The 23,731-nt window shown below is 51.0% G+C and overlaps 1 protein-coding gene across 3 annotated transcripts in view; it reads right to left on the bottom strand.

The window, feature by feature from the left end:
• Positions 1-2,179: 2,179 nt before the first annotated feature.
• The window catches only part of LOC144736571 (multivesicular body subunit 12B-like), a 59,601-nt gene continuing 38,049 nt past the window's right edge, over positions 2,180-23,731 (bottom strand). For all 3 annotated transcript variants that reach the window (XM_078619126.1, XM_078619125.1, XM_078619127.1), the window contains exons 3-10: positions 20,260-20,367; positions 15,758-15,854; positions 13,964-14,093; positions 12,866-13,030; positions 11,271-11,371; positions 5,837-5,892; positions 4,748-4,807; positions 2,180-3,648 (exon numbers count right to left, since the gene is read on the bottom strand). In XM_078619126.1, coding sequence (XP_078475252.1) covers positions 3,586-3,648; positions 4,748-4,807; positions 5,837-5,892; positions 11,271-11,371; positions 12,866-13,030; positions 13,964-14,093; positions 15,758-15,854; positions 20,260-20,367 — 780 coding nt within the window. In that variant the 3' untranslated portion in view covers positions 2,180-3,585. The remainder of the gene's footprint in view (positions 3,649-4,747; positions 4,808-5,836; positions 5,893-11,270; positions 11,372-12,865; positions 13,031-13,963; positions 14,094-15,757; positions 15,855-20,259; positions 20,368-23,731) is intronic.

Genomic DNA, 23,731 nt, shown 5'->3' with positions numbered 1-23,731 from the left:
GATGCAGGAGGATTGGGGTGGGCAACGATTGTGGTGGTGGTGGTAGTAATCGTGGTAGTGGTGGTAGTGGTGGTGGTGGTAGTGGTAGTGGTGGTAGTGGTGGTAGTGGTGGTGATAGTGGTGGTGATAGTGGTAGTGGTGGTAGCAGTGGTGGTGATAGTGGTAGTAGAGGTAGTAGTGGTGGTGGTGGTAGTGGCAGTAGTGGTGGTGGTAGTGGTGGTAGTGGTGGTGGTAGTGGTGGTGGTAGTGGTGGTAGTAGTAGTGGTGGTAGTAGTGGTCGTGGTGGTAGTAGTAGTGGTGGTGGTGGTAGTGGTGGTAGTAGTAGTGGTGGTAGTAGTGGTCGTGGTGGTAGTAGTAGTGGTGGTAGTAGTAGTAGTGGTGGTGGTAGTAGTAGTGGTGGTAGTAGTGGTAGTGGTGGTAGTAGTGGTGGTGGTAGTGGTGGTGGTAGTAGTGGTGGTGGTGGTGGTGGTAGTGGAGCTAGTGGTGGTAGTAGTGGTAGTAGTGGTGGTGGTAGTAGTGGTGGTAAGTGGTGGTAGTAGTGGTAGTGCCCCCCCCCCCACCGAGTCAAACCCCCGACTCTGAATCGAACCTACGCAATTTCAGACGACGAGCAAAAACGTTCCGAGCACAGCGTTACAACAAGAACAACAACATTATTATTATTGCCATCGTCTGGAAGAGAAATAAATAAATCGTGCCACAACACTCGTGGAACGGATGTTTGACCATACTTCACCACACTGGTCAGTGCGGCCCAGTTAAGGTGTGGGGGAGCAGACGGGGGGAGCATAGTACAGTACAATACATTTTGCGGCACTGCCCTCTAGCGTCCGCTACTGTAACCCCAAAGCCTATAGCACCTGTGATGCTGGGTGGTCACCCATCCAAAGCACTATCCAGTCTCTAAAACTAAACGAGACATTTATTTAAATTTTTTTACCAGGTAAGGCCTCACTGGGCCACATATCTCGTTATCAGAAGCAACCCTTTGCTATCACAATCGTTAGCTCAACGAAGTAGTGGCTTTTAGATGTAAAGCTTTCGTGACTGCAGGGATTCATCTTCTTGGTTCTTTCGGTAAAGTCACGTAGAAGGGATATAATAAAATAATAAAACATAATAAAATACAATTCTCACGACGTTTCGGCCACAACGCAAGCAGCCGTCCTCAGGTGAAGAACAGGTCTGTAGGAAAAACAGTGTTTCAGACAAATAATTCTCACGATGTTTCGGCCACAACGCAAGTAGCCGTCCTCAGGTGAAGAACAGGTCTTTCCGACAGACCTGTTCTTGACACTGTCATTCAGACGCTGTCTTTCCAACAGACCTGTTCTTGACATTGTCATTCAGACACTGCCTTTCCAACAGACCTGTTCTTGACATTGTCATTCAGACACTGCCTTTCCAACAGACCTGTTCTTGACATTGTCATTCAGACACTACCTTTCCAACAGAACTGTTCTTGACACTGTCATTCAGACACTGTCTTTCCAACAGACCTGTTCTTCACCTGAGGACGGCTGCTTGCGTTGTGGCCGAAACGTCGTGAGAATTATTGTATAATGTTTTATTTTTATTATTTTATTATTTCCATTCTACGTGATGACTTTACCGAAAGAACCAAGAAGATGAAGTTGTGGCTTTTCATCATCGCCGTCGCGTGGAAATGTTAAGCGTCAACGTCCATTCGAAAATGTCGGGAGGGAAAAAAAAGCCGGAGGACCCGGAGAAAAATCCACGCGACCACGGGGAGAGAGAGAGAGAGAGACACGCAAACTCCAAATATACAGCAGCAGGCGTCAGGGTCGGGATGGAACCCACGACCCTCCTGTACACCAGGCGAGGGAGTTAACATCTCATAGCCACCGTGATGATGATGAGAGAGAGAGAGAGACACGCAAACTCCAAATATACAGCAGCAGGTGTCAAGGGGTCTGGGATCGAACCCACAATCTCAGTGGGCCTTACCTGTAAAAATAAAAGCAGTTCAGTTTTAGTTTAACAGTAAAATTACCGAGCAAAGCTCACGCAACTCACAACCTCCCCCCCCCCATCTCTCCTTCCATCAAAAACCACGTACAGTATTTTTGCATAAAACATCATCATCATCGCGATAAAAGTAAAACCAAGAACATTTACAAACGTGCGCACGCTGTGGGAGTTTCTTCAGGAAATCAACTGTTGCGTGTGTTGTGTGAGAATCAGTGTGTGAATCAGTGTGTCAGTGCGAGTGAGTTGAGTGAGTTGAGTGACTGGGTGAAATGGTGAATGAGAAAGAGAGCACGTGTTTATGTGTGTGTGAAAGTGTGAGTGAGTGTGGAAGCGAGTGTGTGAATGGTGAGCGAATGAGTGAGCGTGTTTGTGTGTGTGTGAAAGTGTGAGTGAGTGTGCAAGTGAGTGTGTGAATGGTGAGCGAGTGAGTGCGCGCGCGTGTTTGTGTGTGTGTAAGTGAGTGTGCAAGTGAGTGTGTGAATGGTGAGCGAGTGAGTGAGTGCGTGCGAGAAAAAGAGTGGGTGGATTGAGAGAGCGAGCGAGTGTTTTGAGTGAGTGGGTGTTGAGAGGGAGTGTGTGCGAGTGTGCAGGGGAGTGTTAGACGTGGCGAGCGGGTGTGTCAGTCACTGTAGTGAGCGAACGAGTGAGCGTGAACTGCCAGCGGCTGTATATGGGTTCGGTCTTTGTACAGCATTATGGGACGCTACTAACATGACTGACGCTACATAAAATGAAAGCATTATTATCATTAACCGATTTCCTGAAGATGCTCCCAGGACGTGCGGTGAAACGTCGGACAAGGCAAGGTGAACGGCACACGGTAAGATCGGAGGCGGGAAACTTTCCGGCAACCGTGCGAGCGGTGTGGGTCCAGAGATATCCGCAAACTCACCGCCAATTTGGCAAAAAATAAAATAAAATGATGCAACCGCGTAAATTTGCCACCCCCGTGGCGACGCTATCGCAATCACGGCGCCTCGGTTTAGTATCATTACATTTTCTAGTAGTTTTTTTTTACTTTACGCTGTTCGCGTCAAGGCTTGCGATTAAAATCGGATAAAAAAAAGACGAAAATAAAAAACGAAAACGGGCGACACGGATTCGGCAGGCTGGCCGCAGAATCGTTCCGCACGTGCGAGCGTTCGTACGCACGTCCCATGCGTACGTACGTGCGCCGTGTATGTCCACGCACGCGCGTTCGTACGCACGCACGCGCTGTGTATGTCCACGCACGTACGTTCGTACGCACGCATGCGCTGTGTACGTTTGCGCGTACGTGCGCTCGTGCTTTCGTTCGTCCGTGCGCGCGTCCGTTGCGAGCGAGAGACGCAAACAATTTCAAGGAAGGCAACTTCCCCGATCTTCTCGTCCGACATCTCGTCCCGGAAGAATTCTCTTGCCGCTTGAAAGCAGCCGACCGGCCGTGGCGCCCACCCTCTCCACGCCAACAATCGGGCGAAAGGAACGACGGGGAAGTGGAAACGTCGCTGCGCCTGGGATGACGAGGCGGGCGACTTGCTTCTGCTGCGACGAGGTTTCGCCGGCGGGTTTGGTCGGAGGCCGCGTGCCGTCGGCGGGTGTCGTGGGTGACCCTCAGCTGCAGGCTGCAGGCGACTGGGAGACCGCGTTCCGTTCCGTCACGAAGCTGTACTCGTACTAGAACGGGAGAGCGAGCAAGAGAGCGAGAGAGAGAGCGAGCGAGAGAGGGAGGGAGGGAGCGAGCGAGAGAGGGAGCGAGGGACAACGCAGAGAGAGGGAGCGGTGAGATGCGGGGGAAGAGGTGAGATTGTATAGGGGAGATGTGGGTGCCACAGTGGGGAGCCGTTTACCACCTCCCCCTGGTATACAGGAGGTCGTGGGTTCATTCCAGATCCTTTCTTGCTGCAATTCGTGAGCATCGCCAAACCGCGCTGGCACGAAAGCCAACAACAGGGCGGCGTTTTTTGCTTTTCAACAGCAGGTGGCATCGCTACATCACGCACGTGCTGGGCCAGGCGAGGCGTGCGTGGCCGCATCATTCTCAGGGGTAAGTTTGTTTTGATTTCGGTGTGTAAAAAAATTGCATGAAAGTGGTGGTAGGCGCTCGCTAACAGCACTTGCCCCAACAGTCTGTTAAGGCTACACGGGGGATCTTTGTCTTTTGAATGTCGAACTTTTTTCGCACCATACACGGCTAACCGTGCTAAATCGGAGGTGCTGATGAGACGCTGTGTTGTCGAAACCGGTGGCGAAGCCGTGCTCGCATTCGAATCGACGCTGCTGATATTACCTGCTCCCAGAAGGCTGTGCGGTTGTTGGGTTGCGTAGTAAAAAAAACCGTTGATGTTCACACCAGAGAATATATTTAAAGAAAATATTAAAAATTACGAATTTTTTTCTACATCTTGCTCTGAGATTATTTAGATTCTTTAGATTATTTAGATTATACTCTTTGGTTCTTTCGGTAAAGTCATGCTTTCTCACCTCGTGTTGCGCCCGAAACGTTGCGATTTATTTTATTTTTCTACCTAACGCGACTTTACCGAAAGAAGAGTACGGATTCCTGCAGTCACGAAAGATTCAAATCAAGATTATTTGGGATTGTTTTGCTGCGATGAATGTTCAAATGATGGTGCCCCATTTTGTTGAGCCATTGTTTGTGGTAGCCAGGTCTAAAAAATAGTTATACTGGTAGGAACCTCCTGGTTACACCAGCCCACAGGGGATTATTGTGTCCGTCCATCATGCAGAGGGGCTGGGTGGGGAGTAAACGTACTTCATTCTCGATGTCGATGATGGACTTGATGATGATGGACGATATGTCCATCCCGTGAGCCTGCGACACACACGCACACAAAGACACAGATCCTCCGTGTAGCCCTAACAGACTGTAGGGGCAAGTGCTGTTAGCAAGCACCTATGAAGGCCGGCACGGCACACGAGGGGGTTGTTGGCCAGCACCACGCCCGGCCGCCTTTGTCTCCCCAGTGGCGATGTTTACACACCGCACCAGATACTAACTTTGAAGCCGAGTCTACCTAGGGGAGGCCCAGGACCGGTTCAGATAATCGTCACTGGTGTTTGCCGTGAGCGGGAATCGAACCAGAGTCCCCGGGTTCGTGGTGCAGCGCGCTAACTGCTACACTACCGCTCCCCACACACACACACACACGCGTACACACACACACACGCATATACGCATATACACACATACACGCACACACATACACGCACACACACACACGCACACACACACACACACGCACACACGCCCACACACACGCGCACACACACCCACATACACACACTCACGCGCACACACACCCACGTACACACACTCACGCACGTACACACACACACGTACACACACCCACACACACCCACTCACGCACACACGCACACCCACACACACACTCACACACACGCACGCGCACACACACGCGCGCACACGCGTACACACGCACACACGCGTACACACACACGCACACACACACGCGCACACAGACACACACGCGCACACACAGCCACGAGGGATCTAGTTTCGTCCACAACCGCTACGTGGATCCACTGCTGTATGAGAGTCTCTCCTCCGTGGTCAAGTCAGCCGCGACGGTCGCAACGGCGCTGGTGGTCCTGGTGGTCCTGGTGGTCGTGGTGGTGGTATTCATCGTATGGTAGGCTGAGCGAGCGTTAGACTGAGCGTTAGACTGAGCGTTAGACTGAGCATGAGACTGAGTGTTAGGCTGAGTGTTAGGCTGAGTGTTAGACTGAGTGTTAGGCCGAGCATGAGACTGAGTGTTAGACAGAGCGAGCGAGGGGGTAGGATTCAAGCGAGGGGGGTGCTCGTGCATCGACAACCGCTCACGTTTCTGGAAGACGTGTCGTACTTCTCGCTCAGGACAAAGGGGACCCCGTCTATCGCTGCGGGGAGACAGGCACGGACGCACGCGTTAGGGACTGCAGTTTCAAGACAGGCAGTTTGCTTGGCTCAGAGGTCAGGGGGTCGCTGGGCTACAATACCGGTTCCAGCCGCACACCCACCCACGGTTACACCGGGTTCTCACGTGCGGCCCGTAGACTCACGCACAGCCCCACTCACATCGAGACCCGTAGACTCACACAGAGACCCACAGACTCACACAGAGACCCACTCACATCGAGACCCGTAGACTCACACAGAGACCCACAGACTCACACAGAGACCCACAGACTCACACAGAGACCCACAGACTCACACAGAGACCCACTCACATCGAGACCCGTAGACTTACACAGAGACCCACAAACACACACAGAGACCCACAGACACACACAGAGACCCACAGACACACACAGAGACCCACAGACACACACAGAGACCCACAAACACACACAGAGACCCACAGACACACACAGAGACCCACAGACACACACAGAGACCCGTAGACTCACGCACAGCCCCACTCGCATCGAGACCCATAGACTCACACAGAGACCCACAGACACAGAGATCCGTAGACTCACACAGAGACCCACAGACACACACAGAGACCCGTAGACTCACGCACAGACCCACTCACATAGACCCAAATAGAAACCCATAAGACTCACACAGAGATCCACTCAAATAGAGACACACAGACTCACAAACATATCCATATACTCGGAACTATAGAGTCTCACATAGATTGGGTTGTGATTAAACTGGGTTCCCAAGTGCAGCGAGTTCATGTGTCTTTGTGTCAGCTTATTGGGTCTCGATGAGAGTCTACGGGTCTCTACGTCAATCAACGGTGGCCGGACTGACGTAGAGACCCCATCAACTCGCGTAGAGGCACATGGCTTCACATAGACGCCCCGTGGTTCGTGGTCTGAGACTGGTCAGCAAAAATTGCCCCCCAAAAAAATGAAACGCATCATATTCCGTGCAAGTGCATGCATAATGTACGTTGATTACCATATAAATAACCCAACCAGCAATGGATACCCATTCTCATGTATATGTATTCATGAATCCCCCCCCCGCCCCCACTTTGCTCAAGAAGGGATTCACAAGTGACGTCATCACATCTCTACCCATCTTATTTAAGGAACGAAACAGGAGGATTTTCCAACAAATCTGGCTGTCGCCTGATGATGCCGGTTGTAATGACCGGCGAAACGTCGCGCACTCAGATTGTAAATGTTGTGGCTTGGCTCTCCAACGCACAACCGGTGTGTGTTGCTAATAGCCGCACGAATTTATCCTGAAGTCTCACTCACATCGGATCAACCCTACAAGAGTTACCTAGACTAACTCTTTGGTTCTTTCGGTAAAGTTACGTAGAAGGGAAATAATAAAATAATACAAATAAAACATAATAAAATTCTCACGACGTTTCGACCACAATGCAAGCAGCCGTCCTCAGGTGAAGAACAGGTCTGTCAGACGCTGTCTTTCTGACAGACCTGAGAATTGTATAATAAAATACAATTCTCACGACGTTTCGGCCACAACGCAAGCAGCCGTCCTCAGGTGAAGAACAGGGCTGTCGGAAAGACAGCGTCCTCATCATTAGGACTGGAGGCGTGGGGCGTCCCGTTCACCGCCGAATCTCGTGAGCGTGCGGGCAGCCGGCCATTAACTCTACTTAGAGCGGCGTAGTGGCGGCAGCGCCGCTGGTCTTTAAACGACGTCGTTACTCGCCGCAGAGAACCGTAACGACACGGCGGCCGCCACCCTCTCTACGACAGCCGGCGCCAAAACGACACCAAAACGGTGCCCCCCCCACTCCCCTGCCGCGTGGTCTTCTTCTTCCGATTCCGTCCCCATGACGCACGTACGGAAGCAGAAGAAAAACTGACGGCCTACGCCAGTGGTTCTTAACCTGGGTTCGATCGAACCCCAGGGGTTCGGCGAGTCAGCCTCAGGGGTTCGGCGGAGGCCAAGACACACACCCGACTCACATGATTGTGCACCAGTAAAACACATACGTATGTTTTGAATTTGACAAAAATCACATTTTATTTTTCCAATTAATAAGGGTTCGGTGAATGCGCATATGAAACTGGTGGGGTTCGGTACCTCCAAAAAGGTTAAGAACCACTGGCCTACGCGTACGTACGCGTGCGTCATCCGAATGTGCAAGGGTTCATTTGGGGCCGAAATCCAGCGCCGAGAATTACAACTGTCGAGGCGAGTATAACGGCGCCTCTTCGATGCGCACGGGAGGGTGAGTCTGGCAAACCTTCGCGCGATCCACCAACACCCTCGCCGCCACACCGGCGGCGCGCGACCGGGGATCGACACGGCGGGGGGAGGAGACTTTTGCGTGAAAAAGGAGAGGCAGAATTGGCCGATAAAATTCGGCGCAAACAGCGTTCTGTGGCGACGGGGACGTAAATTACCGCGGTGGAATTCCCTCCCACCACCCCCCACCACCTCCCCACCGCCTCCCAAACTCAAATCACGGCACGGCGTTTCATTAACGTCCCCAGCAACAACAACAACAACAACATCAGCGGCGGCGGCGATGCGGCAGCAACAATAGTAACGCAGATAAATTTAAACGGCGGAGCGAGAAGGCAAGGAATTAAATCCGCAGCACATTAATGAATAGAATAATGAACAATACCGTCGCAAAACCTTTTCATCAATAATTCCAATTAGCGCGGCGAGGAAACGATCTGGTTCGTGCGTGCGGCAAAATAAAAAAAATAAAAAAATGCGACGCGGGAGATAAAATTATACCGCGCGTGCCTTGTTTAACTTGCAAAGCACTCTGGGTATATTTTGTACACTCCCAAAGGGATTGTGGGAAGCGGAGGCTGCCTAATTAAGGGAAACGCCGCGCCACCCTTAATTGCGCCGCCGTCCGTTGGGGGCAAGCGGGAAGCAGTGCCGTGTGTCGTGTGTCATGCGTGTGTGCCGTGCGTGCCGTGTGTGTCATGCGTGTCGTACGTGTGTGTGTATCGTGTGTGCCGTGCGTGTGTGCCGTGCGTGCCGTGCGTGTGTGCCGTGCTTGTGTGCCGTGCGTGTGTGTGTTGAGCGTGCGTGTGCCGTGCGTGTGCCGTGTGTGTGTGCCGTGCGTGTCGTGTGTGTGTGTGTTGAGCGTGCGTGTCGTGAGCGTCTTGCAGTCAAAGGACACGTCGAGGAGGGATCACGTCTCACCCCGGTGGGCCCCACGCCACCGATGGGGACGGGCGACGCCGTTAATTTGCGCCGTTTTATTTAAACCATTAACCCCTTTCCCCGCTCAACCCCCCCCCCCTCCAGTTATCGAAATGTCTGCAAGTTGCAGGGTGTGGGGATCTCTCCCCCCCACACCCCCCCGTTCACTGCCGAATCTCGGAAGTGCCGTGAGCGGTTCGCCCGTTAGTTTTAATTTAGAGGAGGCGGAGTAGCGCCGTTGTGTTTTTTTTTTTAAAAGACGTCGTAGTCACGGGAGGGAACCGTAATGCTGCGAAACCAAACTGTAGCAGACGCCCCTCGGTACCGGTAAAGTTAATTTTATTTTATACACAAGAGGTTTTTTTTTATTTTTGTTGTTCTTGACGTACACTACGTCATCGAAACGGGGAAGGGTAAAGCGCGAAAAAAAAAAAATCTCGAGCACGTAAACGTTCCGTCCGACATGCTTTTACATTTTATTTTACTGGTAGGAACACCTCCTAGTTACACCAGCCCACAGGGGATTATTGTGTCCGTCGTGCAGGGAGGGGCTGAGTGGGGAGGGGCTGGGTGGGGAGGGGCTGGGTGGGGAGGGGCTGGGTGGGGAGGGTGGGGAGAGGCTGGGTGAGGAGGGTGGGGAGGGGCTGGGTGGGGCTGGGTGGAGAGGGGCTGGTCACCCCGTGGTGCCCTTATAAAACTCAACGTTTAACCTACTCACGCCGGCTTGTGCCCGCCCTCACAGTCGGACATATTTGCGGAATACACCACGCCGCCGTTGACCCTGGCCATTGACCGAGCAACCCAACGTTCCTACCAGCTCCCTCCGCAGCAGGAATGTGTTACTATTCGTTCCACGCATTTGTTACGTTTTACAAGCGAGACCGAAAGCGTTGGTGCATTATCGTATGCATTTGTATACTGGGGTGTAGGTTGAACTTCTTTCGCACCGTACGTAGCCAACCGCCCTCATCGGAGGTGCGGGGGGGAAGGACAACGTACCACTCGTGCAAGAGAACACATTAAACGTGTTCTCTGCAATTTCCATGTAGGTCTGTCTCGCTCTCTCGGCAAAGAAAAAATACGTGGCAGGACCGTGGCAATTACGCACGGGATGGTTTCTTATCGCGCGGAGGCCCGGACCAGGGTTCACGGCGGCTCATTATTTAATCCACATTAATTCGCAAAATGATAGTGTGGAATAATGCGTTTGCATATCCCTCACACACACACACACACACCCCACCACCCCCCCCCCCCTCTCTCTCTCACCGGCCCTTCTCCAGAGGTCGTGATGGGTGTGGGGGGAGAGAGGGGTGGAAAAAAAACCAGTGCCAATCTGTACTTTCAAGCCTTTCATCGCTTTGTTCCGAGATTTAATTAGCTTTCGAACGTTCACGTTGTCGCGTTTCGACGTGGGGGCTTTTATTCAGATTTTTTTTTATATATAAAATTTTTGTCATTTTTTTTTATTTTCCCCCGAGACCCCTACCGCGTTGAGCGTGCTGCAATCAAGGCCAAGCGTCGACTGGTCACGTGCATGGCTCGGGTAGAAGCGAGTGCGGTTTTTGGGTTGAAAACGGAGAAAGAATTTTACATATAAAACACATGTTATATATATATTCTTGGTTCTTTCAGTAAAGTCACGTAGAAGGGAAATAATAAAAATAAAACGTAATTAAATTCTCACGACGTTTCGGCCACAACGCAAGCAGCCGTCCTCAGGTGGAGAAACAGGGCTGTCGGAAAGACAGCGTCCTAATCATTAGGACTGGAGGCGTGGGGTGTCCCGTTCACCGCCGAATCCTAATGAACACTGCTAAGCTTGGCAGCGTATTTTAAGCTGGGTCGCAGGAGGAGAGAGCCTTGAAAAAGGAGTTTGCGACCCTGGTGCGGCTGGGTACGGGTAGGCCGTGAGTCACTGGTGAGTCACCGTTTGTCACTCATTTCCCAACGTCTTGTCTTATCTCACAATTCAAGTTCCTAGAATCAACCCACCCGCGCCTGCAACATGGCTTCATCCCAGAGGTCGCAATCGGGTACCCGATACCCGTACCCTACCCGGCCGGGTACGGGTAGCCGGGTATCGGGTAGGGTACCCGATTGCGACCCTGGTGCGGCCGGGTACGGGTAAGGAATCAAAACCCGTTTGCGACCTCTGCGCACTGCTCACCGGTTATGCCGTAGATGTTGTCCGCACCGTTGCGCTGAGTGTGCCCCATGGACAGGGGGAGACCCTTCTTGAAACTCGACGGCAGGGTCAGAGACTTCTGACTGCAGGCAATCAACGGAGCGGGGCGGGGGGAGGTGGGGGGAGCACGGAATGAACGAATTAATGAAATCGCATCACGGCCCGGGGCTTACGATCCGTAAAACTCGTGAATGGCATCTCTTACAAAAGACCCTCAACGAGGCTGCCCACGGTTCACTCTAAAATGCACCCACTGCGCAAACCATGGCGGCAGCAGTAGATGCGGGCGATGCCTGATGCGCAAACGGAACATTTAAAACTCTCCAGTAGCAGTAGTGATGGTGCGACCGTGATCATCCAGAACAGAGAGCGGAGTACAACACAACGAGCGACGATGCAATGCCCGCAAATACGAAGGAGACACCACGGCGGCGATGATGACGACGATGATGATGATGATACGACTACTCCGCTGGCTCCCTGACGTGGTTGTCTGGCTTGACCCACACGAATGTGAAACTGTTGGCTTTGCATCTACGTCAGCAGTGGTACGAAAGCAGACTAAGAATTGCCAAGGAGGTGATTGACAACATATTCTTAGGTTTTTTCGGTAAAGTCACGTAGGTAAAACATTAAAATTAATGAAAGTAAAAAATAAAATAAAAAATATAAATACAAATATTTATTTTTATTTTACTTAACTTTCATTAATTTTAATGTTTTACCTACATGACTTTACCGAAAAAACCTAAGAATATGAATCCTTGCAGTCACGAAAGCTTCAAATCTAGAATGATTGACAACAACCTGCGGGTGAGCGAGCGATGCTTGGGTCGTGCAATTCCCCATTTCACGTGGCAGTATCCGCGTTCCTGTCAAAGGTTTCCGCGTTTAAGCGATTAATTACAGCACACCGACCTCCGTACGCATACTGGGCGTGTGATAAAGAGCTTCAGTGCTCATCGGATTCTTTCAGCAAATTGAAATAAAGATTCCGATTCTGACTGTGCATGCATTACTGCGCCCCGAGTTCGATTCCCGCTCACGGCCAACACCCGTGACGATGATCTGAACCGGTCCTGGGCCCTCTCCTAGGTCGACTCGGCCTGAAATGAGTACCAGGTGCGGTGTGTGACCATTGCCGCTAGGAAGACAAAGGCGGCGTGGTGTTGGCCACCCACCCCCTCGTGCGCCGTGCCGGCCTTCGTAGGTGCTACTCGGTAACAGCACTTGCCCCTACAGTCTGTTAAGGCAATGCGGGGGATCTTTGTCTTTGTGCTGATGCAGGCAGTACGTACTGTGACAAGCTGGGTCAGTAAGTACTGTGGCTGTCAGTCAGCGCTGTGTGTGTGTGCTCAGACAGTACGTACTGTGACAAGCTGGGTCAGTACATACTGTGGCTGTCAGTGCTATGTGTGTGCTGACATAGGCAGTACGTACTGTGACAAGCTGGGTCAGTAAGTACTGTGTCAGTCAGCGCTGTGTGTGTGTGCTCAGGCAGGCAGTACGTACTGTGGCAGTCAGCGTTGTGTGTGTGCTCAGGCAGTACGTCCTGTGACAAGCTGCTCAGTACGTACTGTGGCAGGTTGGGGTGAGGTGGCGACTGCTGTTGGAGTGCCGCCGATGCCGTCGCCGCTGCGCCGTCGCTCGTCGTCCCCATGGCCGCCTCCTTCCTCGCGGGAGCCGGGACGACCTTGGGAACCCGGCCCATGCGGTACCAGATCCGCATTCCGTTGGTCTCCCTGGGCAACGGAGGACACGGGGTCATCGTCGTCGGCGTCAACGTTCAAATCGTTGTCATCGTCATGATTATCATGACCGCCATCATCATCATGTACATTAAACTAAACTATTGTTTATTTTAGCAGGTAAGGCTCCATTGAGCTGTGTCGCTCTTTTGCAGAAGCGACCTGGAAATCACAAATGATAGCTCAACAAAGTGACTTGTCACGTCTGATGATGGCGACAATGATGACGGCTTGGATGACGGCTTGGATGACGGTTTAGATGACGGCTTGGATGACGGCTTGGATGACGGCTTGGATGACGGTTTGGATGACGGTTTGGATGACGGCTTGGATGACGGCTTGGATGACGGCTTGGATGACGGTTTGGATGACGGTTTGGATGACGGTTTGGATGACGGCTTGGATGATGGCTTGGATGACGGTTTGGATGACGGCTTGGATGACGGCTTGGATGACGGCTTGGATGACGGTTTGGATGACGGTTTGGATGACGGTTTGGATGACGGCTTGGATGACGGCTTGGATGACGGCTTGGATGACGACGGTTTGGATGACGGTTTGGATGACGGTTTGGATGACGGCTTGGATGACGGCTTGGATGACGGCTTGGATGACGGCTTGGATGACGGTTTGGATGACAGTTTGGATGACGGCTTGGATGACGGTTTGGATGACGGCTTGGATGATGGCTTGGATGACGGCTTGGATGACGGCTTGGATGACGGCTTGGATGACGGCTTGGATGATGGCTTGGATGACGGTTTGGATGACGGCTTGGATGACGACGGTTTGGATGATGACGGTTTGGATGATGACGGTTTGGATGATGACGGTTTGGATGACGACGGTTTGGATGACGACGGTTTGGATGACGACGGTTTGGATGACGACGGTTTGGATGATGGCAACGATGATGGCGCCACTCACCCGATGAAGGTGTACTGTGACGGGATCTGCTTGGGCTTGCCGCTAACGATGATGTCCGTGATGGCCGCCTCCGTGGACTCGCGAGGGATTAGCTGGACGCACAGTCGCTTCTTCTTCAGCGCCGGCTCATCTGTCGCACAAAGACAAAGGTCCCCCCGGCCGTGTAGCCTTTAACAGACCCCAGGAGCAAGTGCTGCTAGCGAGTAGCGAGCGCCTATGAAGGCCGGCACGGCGGACGAGGGGGTGGGAGGCCGGCACCACGCCAGGCCGCCTTTGTCTCACTACCACACACTACACCACTATACTACACCATACACTACACTATACACTACACCACACACTATACCACACCACACATGGCACACTATACCACACCACACACGACACCACACACTACACCACACTACACACTATACCACACCACACTACACACTATACCACACCACACCACACACGACACCACACCACACACTACACTATACCACACACTACACACTACACCACACACTACACCACACACTACACTACACCACACACGACACCACACCACACACTACACCAGGAGGCCCCAACCCCCGGGTCGCAGACCGGTACCGATCAAAGGCGGTCGGGCGTGGTGCAGGCCACCCACCCCCTCGTGTGCCGTGCCGCCCTTCATTGAGGCGCTCGCTAACAGCACTTGCCCCAACAGTCTGTTAAGGCTATAAGGAGGATCTTTACATTAACCACAAAAACTTGTGGTGAACATGCAAAAAAAAAACATGCTCCGATATTATTATATGCATTGTCTTTGAAACTGCAGACACGATTCCTTGCAAAAGGTTTGAGTTGTTTTAACATCTTAACACCTGTGTTATTGGGGTAAAACCTATTTTTAAATCCTTTATATTAAGTTCGCTTGCTTGCTTAGGACCGTGCAAATCTTTCGGTCGTTTTTTTAACCCACTTCCCGTGATCCAATCGAGCTGACATTTTCCACACAGACTCGCTGTGCGTGACAATTAATGTTAGTGGAAAATTCCAAAATGTTACACTTTTAGGACAAAAAAATTATATTTAATTACCAATTGCTTAATGCTGCAATGCAATCATCTGACCCATAGGTGGCAGCCATCTCAAGCCAGAGGACGAGAGGACTCTAGCCGCCACGCATATAAAAGATTTATAGTGAAAAACTTTGTTTTTACGGGTTATACTTGTTATATCTTGATAATGGCAAGGGGGGTCCCATGATCCACACACGATGGGTATAAACCTCACCGTGCGTTCCATAAACACGCGGCCTGTGTACATATCATCCTGTTCCGTGGATGTTTCGGATCACATTCGGTTTGTTTGCTAAACAACATTCTGTTATCAAACGTACTAGCAACATGCCCTTCCTCAACTAGGCGTCTTTTTTTCCTCCCATTAAACAGCTGCCGTTGCGAGCTTGCTATCAAAACATCTCATTCACGATCTGAAAGAGATACAGTAATCCCTCGCCACTTCGCGGTTCAAGTTTCGCGGCCTCAGTGCATCGCGGATTTTTCGAAGACGCTGTCTCCCCGAAATACCTGGTTTTCACCTGAGGACGGCTGCTTGCGTTGTGGCCGAAACGTCGTGAGAATTATTTTATGTTTTATTTTTATTATTTTATTACTTCCCTTCTACGTGACTTTACCGAAAGAACCAAGAAGATGAATCCCTGCAGTCACGAAAGCTTTAAATCGGAAGAAGATCACCGTTTAGCGATCTGCCAAACGACGTGGGTGGAACCAATGTCTCGTGCACACGACGTCTTAGCTCACTCACTTGTATCCAGCGTCTCGGACAGGGCAAAGAATCCTTGGGGTAGCGTCTCCTTCTCTCCGAGGAGCTTCAGATCGGCCAGCACGTTACTTGGGTAACCCTGACGACGACGACGACGAAATTAAAGGTGCACACAAAGATAAAGATCCCCCGTATAGCCTTAACAGACTGTAGGGGCAAGTGCTGTTAGCGAGTAGCACCTATGAAGGCCGGAACGGTACACGAACGAGGGGGTGGGTGGCCAGCACCACGCCCGACCGCCTTTGTCTCCCCAGTGGCGATGTTTACTACACACCGCTACACCAGGTACTCATTTGAGGCTGAGTCGACCTAGGGGAGGCCCAGGACCGGTTCAAATAATCGTCACTGGTGTTGGCCGTGAGCGGGAATCGAACCCGGGTCGCCGGGTTCATAGCGCAGCGCGCTAACCGCTACACTACCGCTCCCCATGAGGTGCACACACACACACACACAGACACACACACAGACACAGACACACAGACACACACACACACAGACACACAGACACACAACCTCAGAAGCCCGGCGGATAGAGGGCGCATGGGACGGGTTTTGCAAGCGGCGTTCGCCAAACAATAAGCCGGAACACCGGTGGAAAGCTGCAAGAATAGTTAACGCGATCGCCATCTCAAGAGGCCGCACGTTTTGTGCGAACGGTCCTCCACTGACTGTGCGTGATGAACGAATGAGTTCACACGTGCGTACGCCAGAGGTCGCAAACGGGTTTTGATTCCTTACCCATACCCGGCCGCACCAGAGTATCGGGTAGGGTACGGGTATCGGGTACCCGGTTGAGACCTCTGGCGTACGCACGCACGCTACCGTGATTAGCGTCATCATCACCACCATCATTGTCATCACCACCACCATGTTACGTAAGACGGACGAAATCGGCAGTGCCACCTAAAATGGACAAATTCTACTGTTAATGTTAATCATGGATTCTCACTCCATTGGAACCTCTTTTGCCAGTAGCAAAATATGATAATTGGTTTTTACCCTTTTATCTGGCAACAAAACTGACACCTTTTTTACAAGGAGTCATGTTTGCATTGACCACAATACCTGCGGTCGGAATGCATGTGAGACTAGGCTCCAAGAAAAGCTATCTCGGGTGTGGACCAATCAATTTCAAGGACAGTGCATACATTATTAGAGTTGTGTTTTTTGTTTGCATTCCGACCGCAGGTATTGTGGTCAATGCAAACATGACTCCTTGTAAAATAAGGTGTCAGTTTTGTCGCCAGATCAAAGGGTAAAAAAAACAATTATCAATGTATTCACTCTCAAGAGAGAGAGGTTGACTCGGAGAGAGAGGTAGGTATGTATGTTGCGCTTCTTTCGCACCGTACCTAAGCAAACCACACTAATCGGGCATGCATAGACTATGGAACGCACAATTATGTTTATAAAATAATGATGTTGCACGGTAATTTCGCTAATCCACGTCCACAGCCACATTTTGTGCCATTGTCTTTTTTGTGGTGCGTGTGCCGTCATCAGTGGTGACCGGGTCTCTGTGCGAGTCTACGGGTCTCTGTGCGAGTCTACGGGTCTCTGTGCGAGTCTACGGGTCTCTGTGCGAGTCTACGGGTCTCTGTGCGAGTCTACGGGTCTCTGTGCGAGTCTACGGGTCTTTGTGCGAGTCTACGGGTCTCTGTGCGAGTCTACGGGTCTCTGTGCGAGTCTACGGGTCTCTGTGCGAGTATACGGGTCTCTGTGCGAGTATACGGGTCTCTGTGCGAGTCTACGGGTCTCTGTGCGAGTCTACGGGTCTCTGTGCGAGTCTACGGGTCTCTGTGCGAGTCTACGGGTCTCTGTGCGAGTCTGTGGATCTCTGTGCGAGTCTGTGGGTCTCTGTGAGAGTCTACGGGTCTCTGTGCGAGTCTACGGGTCTCTGTGAAAGTCTACGGGTCTCTGTGCGAGTCTACGGGTCTCTGTGCGAGTCTACGGGTCTCTGTGCGAGTCTACGGGTCTCTGTGCGAGTCTACGGGTCTCTGTGCGAGTCTACGGGTCTCTGTGAAAGTCTACGGGTCTCTGTGAAAGTCTACGGGTCTCTGTGCGAGTCTACGGGTCTCTGTGCGAGTCTACGGGTCTCTGTGCGAGTCTACGGGTCTCTGTGAAAGTCTACGGGTCTCTGTGCGAGTCTACGGGTCTCTGTGCGAATCTACGGGTCTCTGTGCGAATCTACGGGTCTCTGTGCGAATCTACGGGTCTCTGTGCGAGTCTACGGGTCTCTGTGCGAGTCTACGGGCCTCTGTGTGAGTCTGTGGGTCTCTGTGAGAGTCTACGGGTCTCTGTGTGAGTCTACGGGTCTCTGTGTGAGTCTACGGGTCTCTGTGCGAGTCTGCGGGTCTCTATGGGTCTCTGTGTGAGTAAGTTATTGGTGACTGGCTGACTCCTGGATTCGAACCACGGTGGCTAGGAGATGTTAACTACCTCGCCTGGTGTACAGGAGGTCGTGGGTTCGATCTCGACCCTGACGCCTGCTGCTGTATATTTGGAGTTTGAATGTTCTCCCCGTGGTCCCGTGGATTTTTCTCCGGGTCCTCCGGTTTTTCTCCTCCACATTTAGAATAAACGTCGCGAGTTCATCGGAATATTTGGCTGCTGCTCTACATTTCCACGATGCGGATGATAAGCCCCCCCACTTCGTTGAGCCATCATTCGCGATATAGCCGCGGTCGGTTAGCGGGGGCCCTATCCAATAAAATAAAAAAGAACGTTAAAAAACTTTAATTCTAGATTTGAAGCTTTCGTGACTGCAAGGATTCATATTCTTAGGTTTTTTCGGTAAAGTCACGTAGGTAAAACATCAAAATTAATAAAAATAAAATAAAATAAAAATCACGACGTTTCGGAGGCAACACAAGTCTCCGTCATCAGGTGGGACCGTCACAGCCGGATTAAAAAACTTTAGTTCGTCATTTAGAACCCAGGATTTCAGCGGCCACGGGCTCAGCGACTCCAGACCTCCGATACGCCCGGCCACCTCGTGGTTGGGCCTCTTGTACGCCATTACGAGGCTCTGGCGATTGAAGAGAAGCCGTTGTTCTCAGGGTCAGGAGAGGGGGGGGGGGGAGGCAAGCCTCATCTCGACGCCGACACCAGAGGTCTCAGATTCTCACCGTGACGTCACGCACGCGCGAGGATGACCGAACACGAGCGGAGGTGCACAGCCAAGATGAACGCCTCGGGGTAACGACAAGTCGATCATTTTTTGTACTTTCACACGCAGGCCCTTTTCACGGCCCAAAATTACGATTTGTAATTTGCGTTTCTTTCCGGTTAGTTCGGCGTGTGAGTAAATGCGTTGCTGTAAATCCCTCCGGCAGGGCCAATTAATGAAGGTGTCAGGTGAAAAACTAAACTATTTAAACAATTTTTTTTTATATGACCAGGTCGCAGGCCCGCTATCACGAATGATAGCTCGACGAAGTGGGTGATCATCGTCACGTGGAAATTTGTAGCGGCCCAATACTCTGGACGAGTGATGTTGATCCTCTAAATGCGGAGGGAAAAACCAGAGGACCCGGAGAAAAATCCACACGACCACAGGTAGAGAGAGCGAGAGAGACACACGCAAACTCCAAATAAACAGATGCCAGTGTTGGAATCAAACCCACGACCTCCTGTGTACCAGGCGAGGTAGTGTGGGTTTCCTCCCACCACTTCTTCCGTGATGTGGCATGGAAGAGTAGGCCAAATGCCCTCCAGAGGGGAGCTCTCACCTTGAGCTCCCCCTCGACTGGCGGAGGCCTCTTCCGCCAGCGGTGGTGCGAGTGAGCAATTGCAGGGGCTGTGCCTTCGCCTTTTATTTTTTTTATAATTTTTTTAAAATTCTTATATTTTTATTTTGTTATTATTTTTCCTTCACGACCGATGAAGGCGGTCGCGGCTGTGACGCGTCTCCGATTTCTGGTCTCGTCTCCCGAGAGATTATTTATTGAAAGCGCCCGAAACATTATCCTGTTCAGAGACACCAAGTCCACGCTTTTGAAACGGCCAATTGTTTCTGCCGTGACGCCCTTCACTCACTCACACGCCACGCACACCACGCACACATGCGGTTGTCCGACACACGGTGTGATTAAAGAGCACCATCCGTATGTGTGTGGTGTGCGCGTGCGCGTGTGTGAACACACACGGGGGGGGGGGGGGGGGGGGGGAGTGGTGGTGCAGCGGTTAGCGCGCTGCGCTACGAACCCGGCGGCCCGAGTTCGATTCCCGTTCATGGCGAATACCACCGATGACAATTACCTGAACCGGTTCTGGGCCTCCCCTAGGTCGACTCGGCCTCAAATGAGTACATGGTGTGGTGTGTAAACCTCACCACTTGGGAGACAGTCGGCCGGGCGTGGCGCTGGTCACCCACCCCCTCGTGTGTCGTTGCCGGCCTTAACAGGTGCTCGCTAACAGCACTTGCCCCAACAGTCTGTTACAGGCTATGGCGGGGGCTGTTGTCTTTGCGTGCGAGTGCTCACGTTATTGTGAGGGCGGAGGCGCGTGTAGCACAGGTAACGGCTCGTCTTTGCCCGGAACAGTCCGTCCTTCCACAGATCCGCATCAGAGCCTTCCATCGTGCGAGCGATCTAAGCACAAGGCGGGAGGGTACAAATCACAGGCACACACAACGCAATGGACAGACACGTTAACACGTGTGTGTGTGTGACAAATACATCGTCCTCGATGCACGGCATACACAGGGCTCAATTCAAATCTGCAAATGACGACCAAGCTCATCGCAATAGAAAAATGAGTGCAGGCTGGACAACGAAAAATGATTTAACAACGCACAGAGATAAGGACGATGGCTTTTTTTTTTACATGCTACGCTCATCTGCGCGTTCTTGAATCTACCTGCACAAACATCTGGGGCAGACAGCATACGAGGGGGGGGGGGGGGTGATGTGGCCAGCACCACACGCCTTTGTCTCCCTCCCCGTGTCGACATTGACACCACATCGCGCCAAGGGATGAATTTATTAATGTGGAGTCTACCTCGGGGAGAGCCCAGCATCGGTTCGGATATTGAGCGGCGATCGAACGCGGGTCGGCGGGTTCGTAGCAGAGGTCGCAAACAGGTTTTGATTCCTTACCCGGCCGCACCAGGGTTGCAAACGGGTACCCGTACCGGGTACGGGTAGCCGGGTATCGGGGTAGGGTTCGGGTACCCGATTGCGACCTCTGGGATGAAGCCATGTTGCAGGCGAGGGTGGGTTGATTCTAGGAACTTGAATTGTGAGAAGAGACAAGACGTTGGGAAATGAGTGACAAACGGTTACTCACCAGTGACTCACGGCCTACCCGTACCCGGTCGCACCAGGGTCGCAAACGGGTACCCGTACCCGGCCGGGTACGGGTAGCCGGGTAGGGTACGGGTATCGGGTACCCGGTTGCGACCTCTGGTTCGTAGTGCGTTGCGCTAACCGCTGCACTGCTCCTCACATGCCCAACGGACGATGTGTCAACCAAAACGGGTCCATAGATTACTCGTCCTGAATCAATGCCGCGGGAATTGTGTACATCCCCACAAGGCCGTGCCATCATCTGGTTGGGTTGTGTAAGAAATGCTCGAAAGGGCAACACGGTGGGGCAAGAGGTTATTGTCCTTCACCCCCCCCTCGCAACTCGCGCGTCGCATCAGTCCACCTCACTGCATTTGCAGTCTGGCGAAGCCCTCAAATTTCTATCCGTAGAGGAAATATCTAGCACGTTCCATGCGTTTTTTTCTTCTTGGTTCTTTCGGTAAAGTCACGTAGAAGGGAAATAATAAAATTATAAGAATAAAACAGAATAAAATACAATTCTCACGACGTTTCGGCCACAACGCAAGCAGCCGTCCTCAGGTGAAGAACAGGTCTGTCGGGAAGACAGCGTCCGAATGGGCACCACCACACTAGGTTACATTTGTCTCGCGCGTGTCGAGTGACGGGACAAATCACTTCGACAAACAAAAAAGTGATCAAAATTAATTACCTTCAAAAGTGTCGACCAGCTCGTACTGGGATCGTTTTCGACTGCCGAGATAATTTTTGTTCCTTTCAAATTTGTACAACGCGCGACATGAAATCAGCCAGTCTGCCCACCCGCACGCCCCGACGTTCGGAACCTAACAACCCGCGCGTGGCCCAGTCTTTAAAAAATTAACCCGTAAAAACAAAGTTTTTCACTATAAATCCTTTATATGCGTGGCATCGGTTTTATTTTATTATTCATTTCTGTTTTTCTTGAGTAAGAGTTTCATTTTTATCACATTGGTATTTGAAATGAAATATGAAATTTTTTTTTTCCTAAAAAGTGGAAAATTTTGGAAAAAATTTTTCACGAAAATAAATTGTCACGCACAACGAGTCTGTGTGTAAAATGTCAGCTCGATTGGATCACGGGAAGTGGGTTAAAAAACGACCGAAAGATTTGCACGGTCGTAAGCGCGCAAGCAAGCAAGCAAGTGAACTTAATATAAAGGATTTAAAAAATAAACAATCGCCAGGGAGAGGGCTTTTGGTTCTGAACGTACAACGACGCTGGTCTCATTTTCACCTCGTTCCATTGAGTGTTTAATGGAATCAGCAGGAGCCAACCCACGGACGCCTTTCTTCCGTTCCGATGGGCCGACCGCAACAACGAACGATAATTCGAACAAGTTCATCTTTTTTTTGCGCTTTCGCACGCGACCCGATATATCGCGGTCCGTAATTTGCGTTTCTTTTCGGTGAGTTTATGCCGCGTAAACAAATGCCTGTTGTGAACCCCTCCCTCCCTGCCACCCCGATAAAGCCCAATTAATAAAGGTGTCACGTCAATTGAACGTGCAAAATGAATCGCTGCTTCAGCGGCAACCCCCACCGGTGCCCGTTTATATCTGCGGGACCCTTTCTGCCGGTATCCAGATGATGAAGGAAAACAAAAACTGAAAATTAGGCTTCATTACCCTTTCCGGCAAGGAATAAGGAAGGTGTTAAGATGTTCAAACTCCAAATAAACACCCACTGCATGGTTGGCACCTCCGATTAGCACGCTGTGAAAGAGGTTCAACATACATACGTACATAGCAAGGCATCGGAGTCTGCGCTAACCGCACATCATGCCTGTTGTAAAGGATGCAAAACAAGCGTGCGCTTTGATAACACTGGTCACACTTTTTCTGGCATGAGGTATTCCAATGGTTTTAAGGTAATTTTGGGGTGCCGATTTCAAATCTGGCATCAGTTTTTGTCTAGCACATCAGGTTTTTGAGATATCAAATATTGCATTTTCAATAAAAACTGCAGAAGAAAAATATTTAATACATGTGGATATCTACATAAAATGATATTATAAACACACTATTCTAAAAATACAGCGCCATATTCTAACACTAAAGCAGTCACTGACTCGCAACAACTTGCAATCATAAGTGACAGAGTTAATTTCGGGTAAAATCAATGAAAATGGGGTATGCCGATGGCATAAAAATTAGATGTGATAAAGCAAATCTGAGATCAGATTTGGAATCAGCACCCTGAAATGTCTAAAACAGCTGCAAAAGTCCCGGCCAGAAAAAAAAAAATTTTTGTTGACCAGTGTTATCATTGTCCCTGAAAATGATTGGCCTAAACCAGAGCCCAGAGCCCCATTCGTGTGATTGTCTCACCAGTGTTAGGTAAGAGAACGCCAAAGGGCGAAAAGCATCAAGGCAAAGCAAAATATCAAACAATCAAGAGCTCAGGTTGAGCTATTACGTACCCTCTTCTTGGTTCTTTCGGTAAAGTCACGTAGAAGGGAAGTAATAAAATAATAAAAAATAAAACACAATAAAATAATTCTCACGACGTTTCGGCCACAACGCAAGCAGCCGTCTTCAGGTGAAGACGTCTTCAGGTGAAGACGGCTGCTTGCGTTGTAGCCGAAACGTCGTGAGAATTATTTTATTGTGTTTTATTTTTTATTATTTTATTATTTCCCTTCTACGCG

Source organism: Lampetra planeri, chromosome 61, assembly GCF_965212315.1.
Source record: "Lampetra planeri chromosome 61, kcLamPlan1.2.h2, whole genome shotgun sequence".
Lineage (NCBI taxonomy): Eukaryota > Metazoa > Chordata > Hyperoartia > Petromyzontiformes > Petromyzontidae > Lampetra > Lampetra planeri.
Note: the sequence above shows the minus strand (reverse complement) of the source record. Positions and strands in the feature narration are given on the sequence as shown.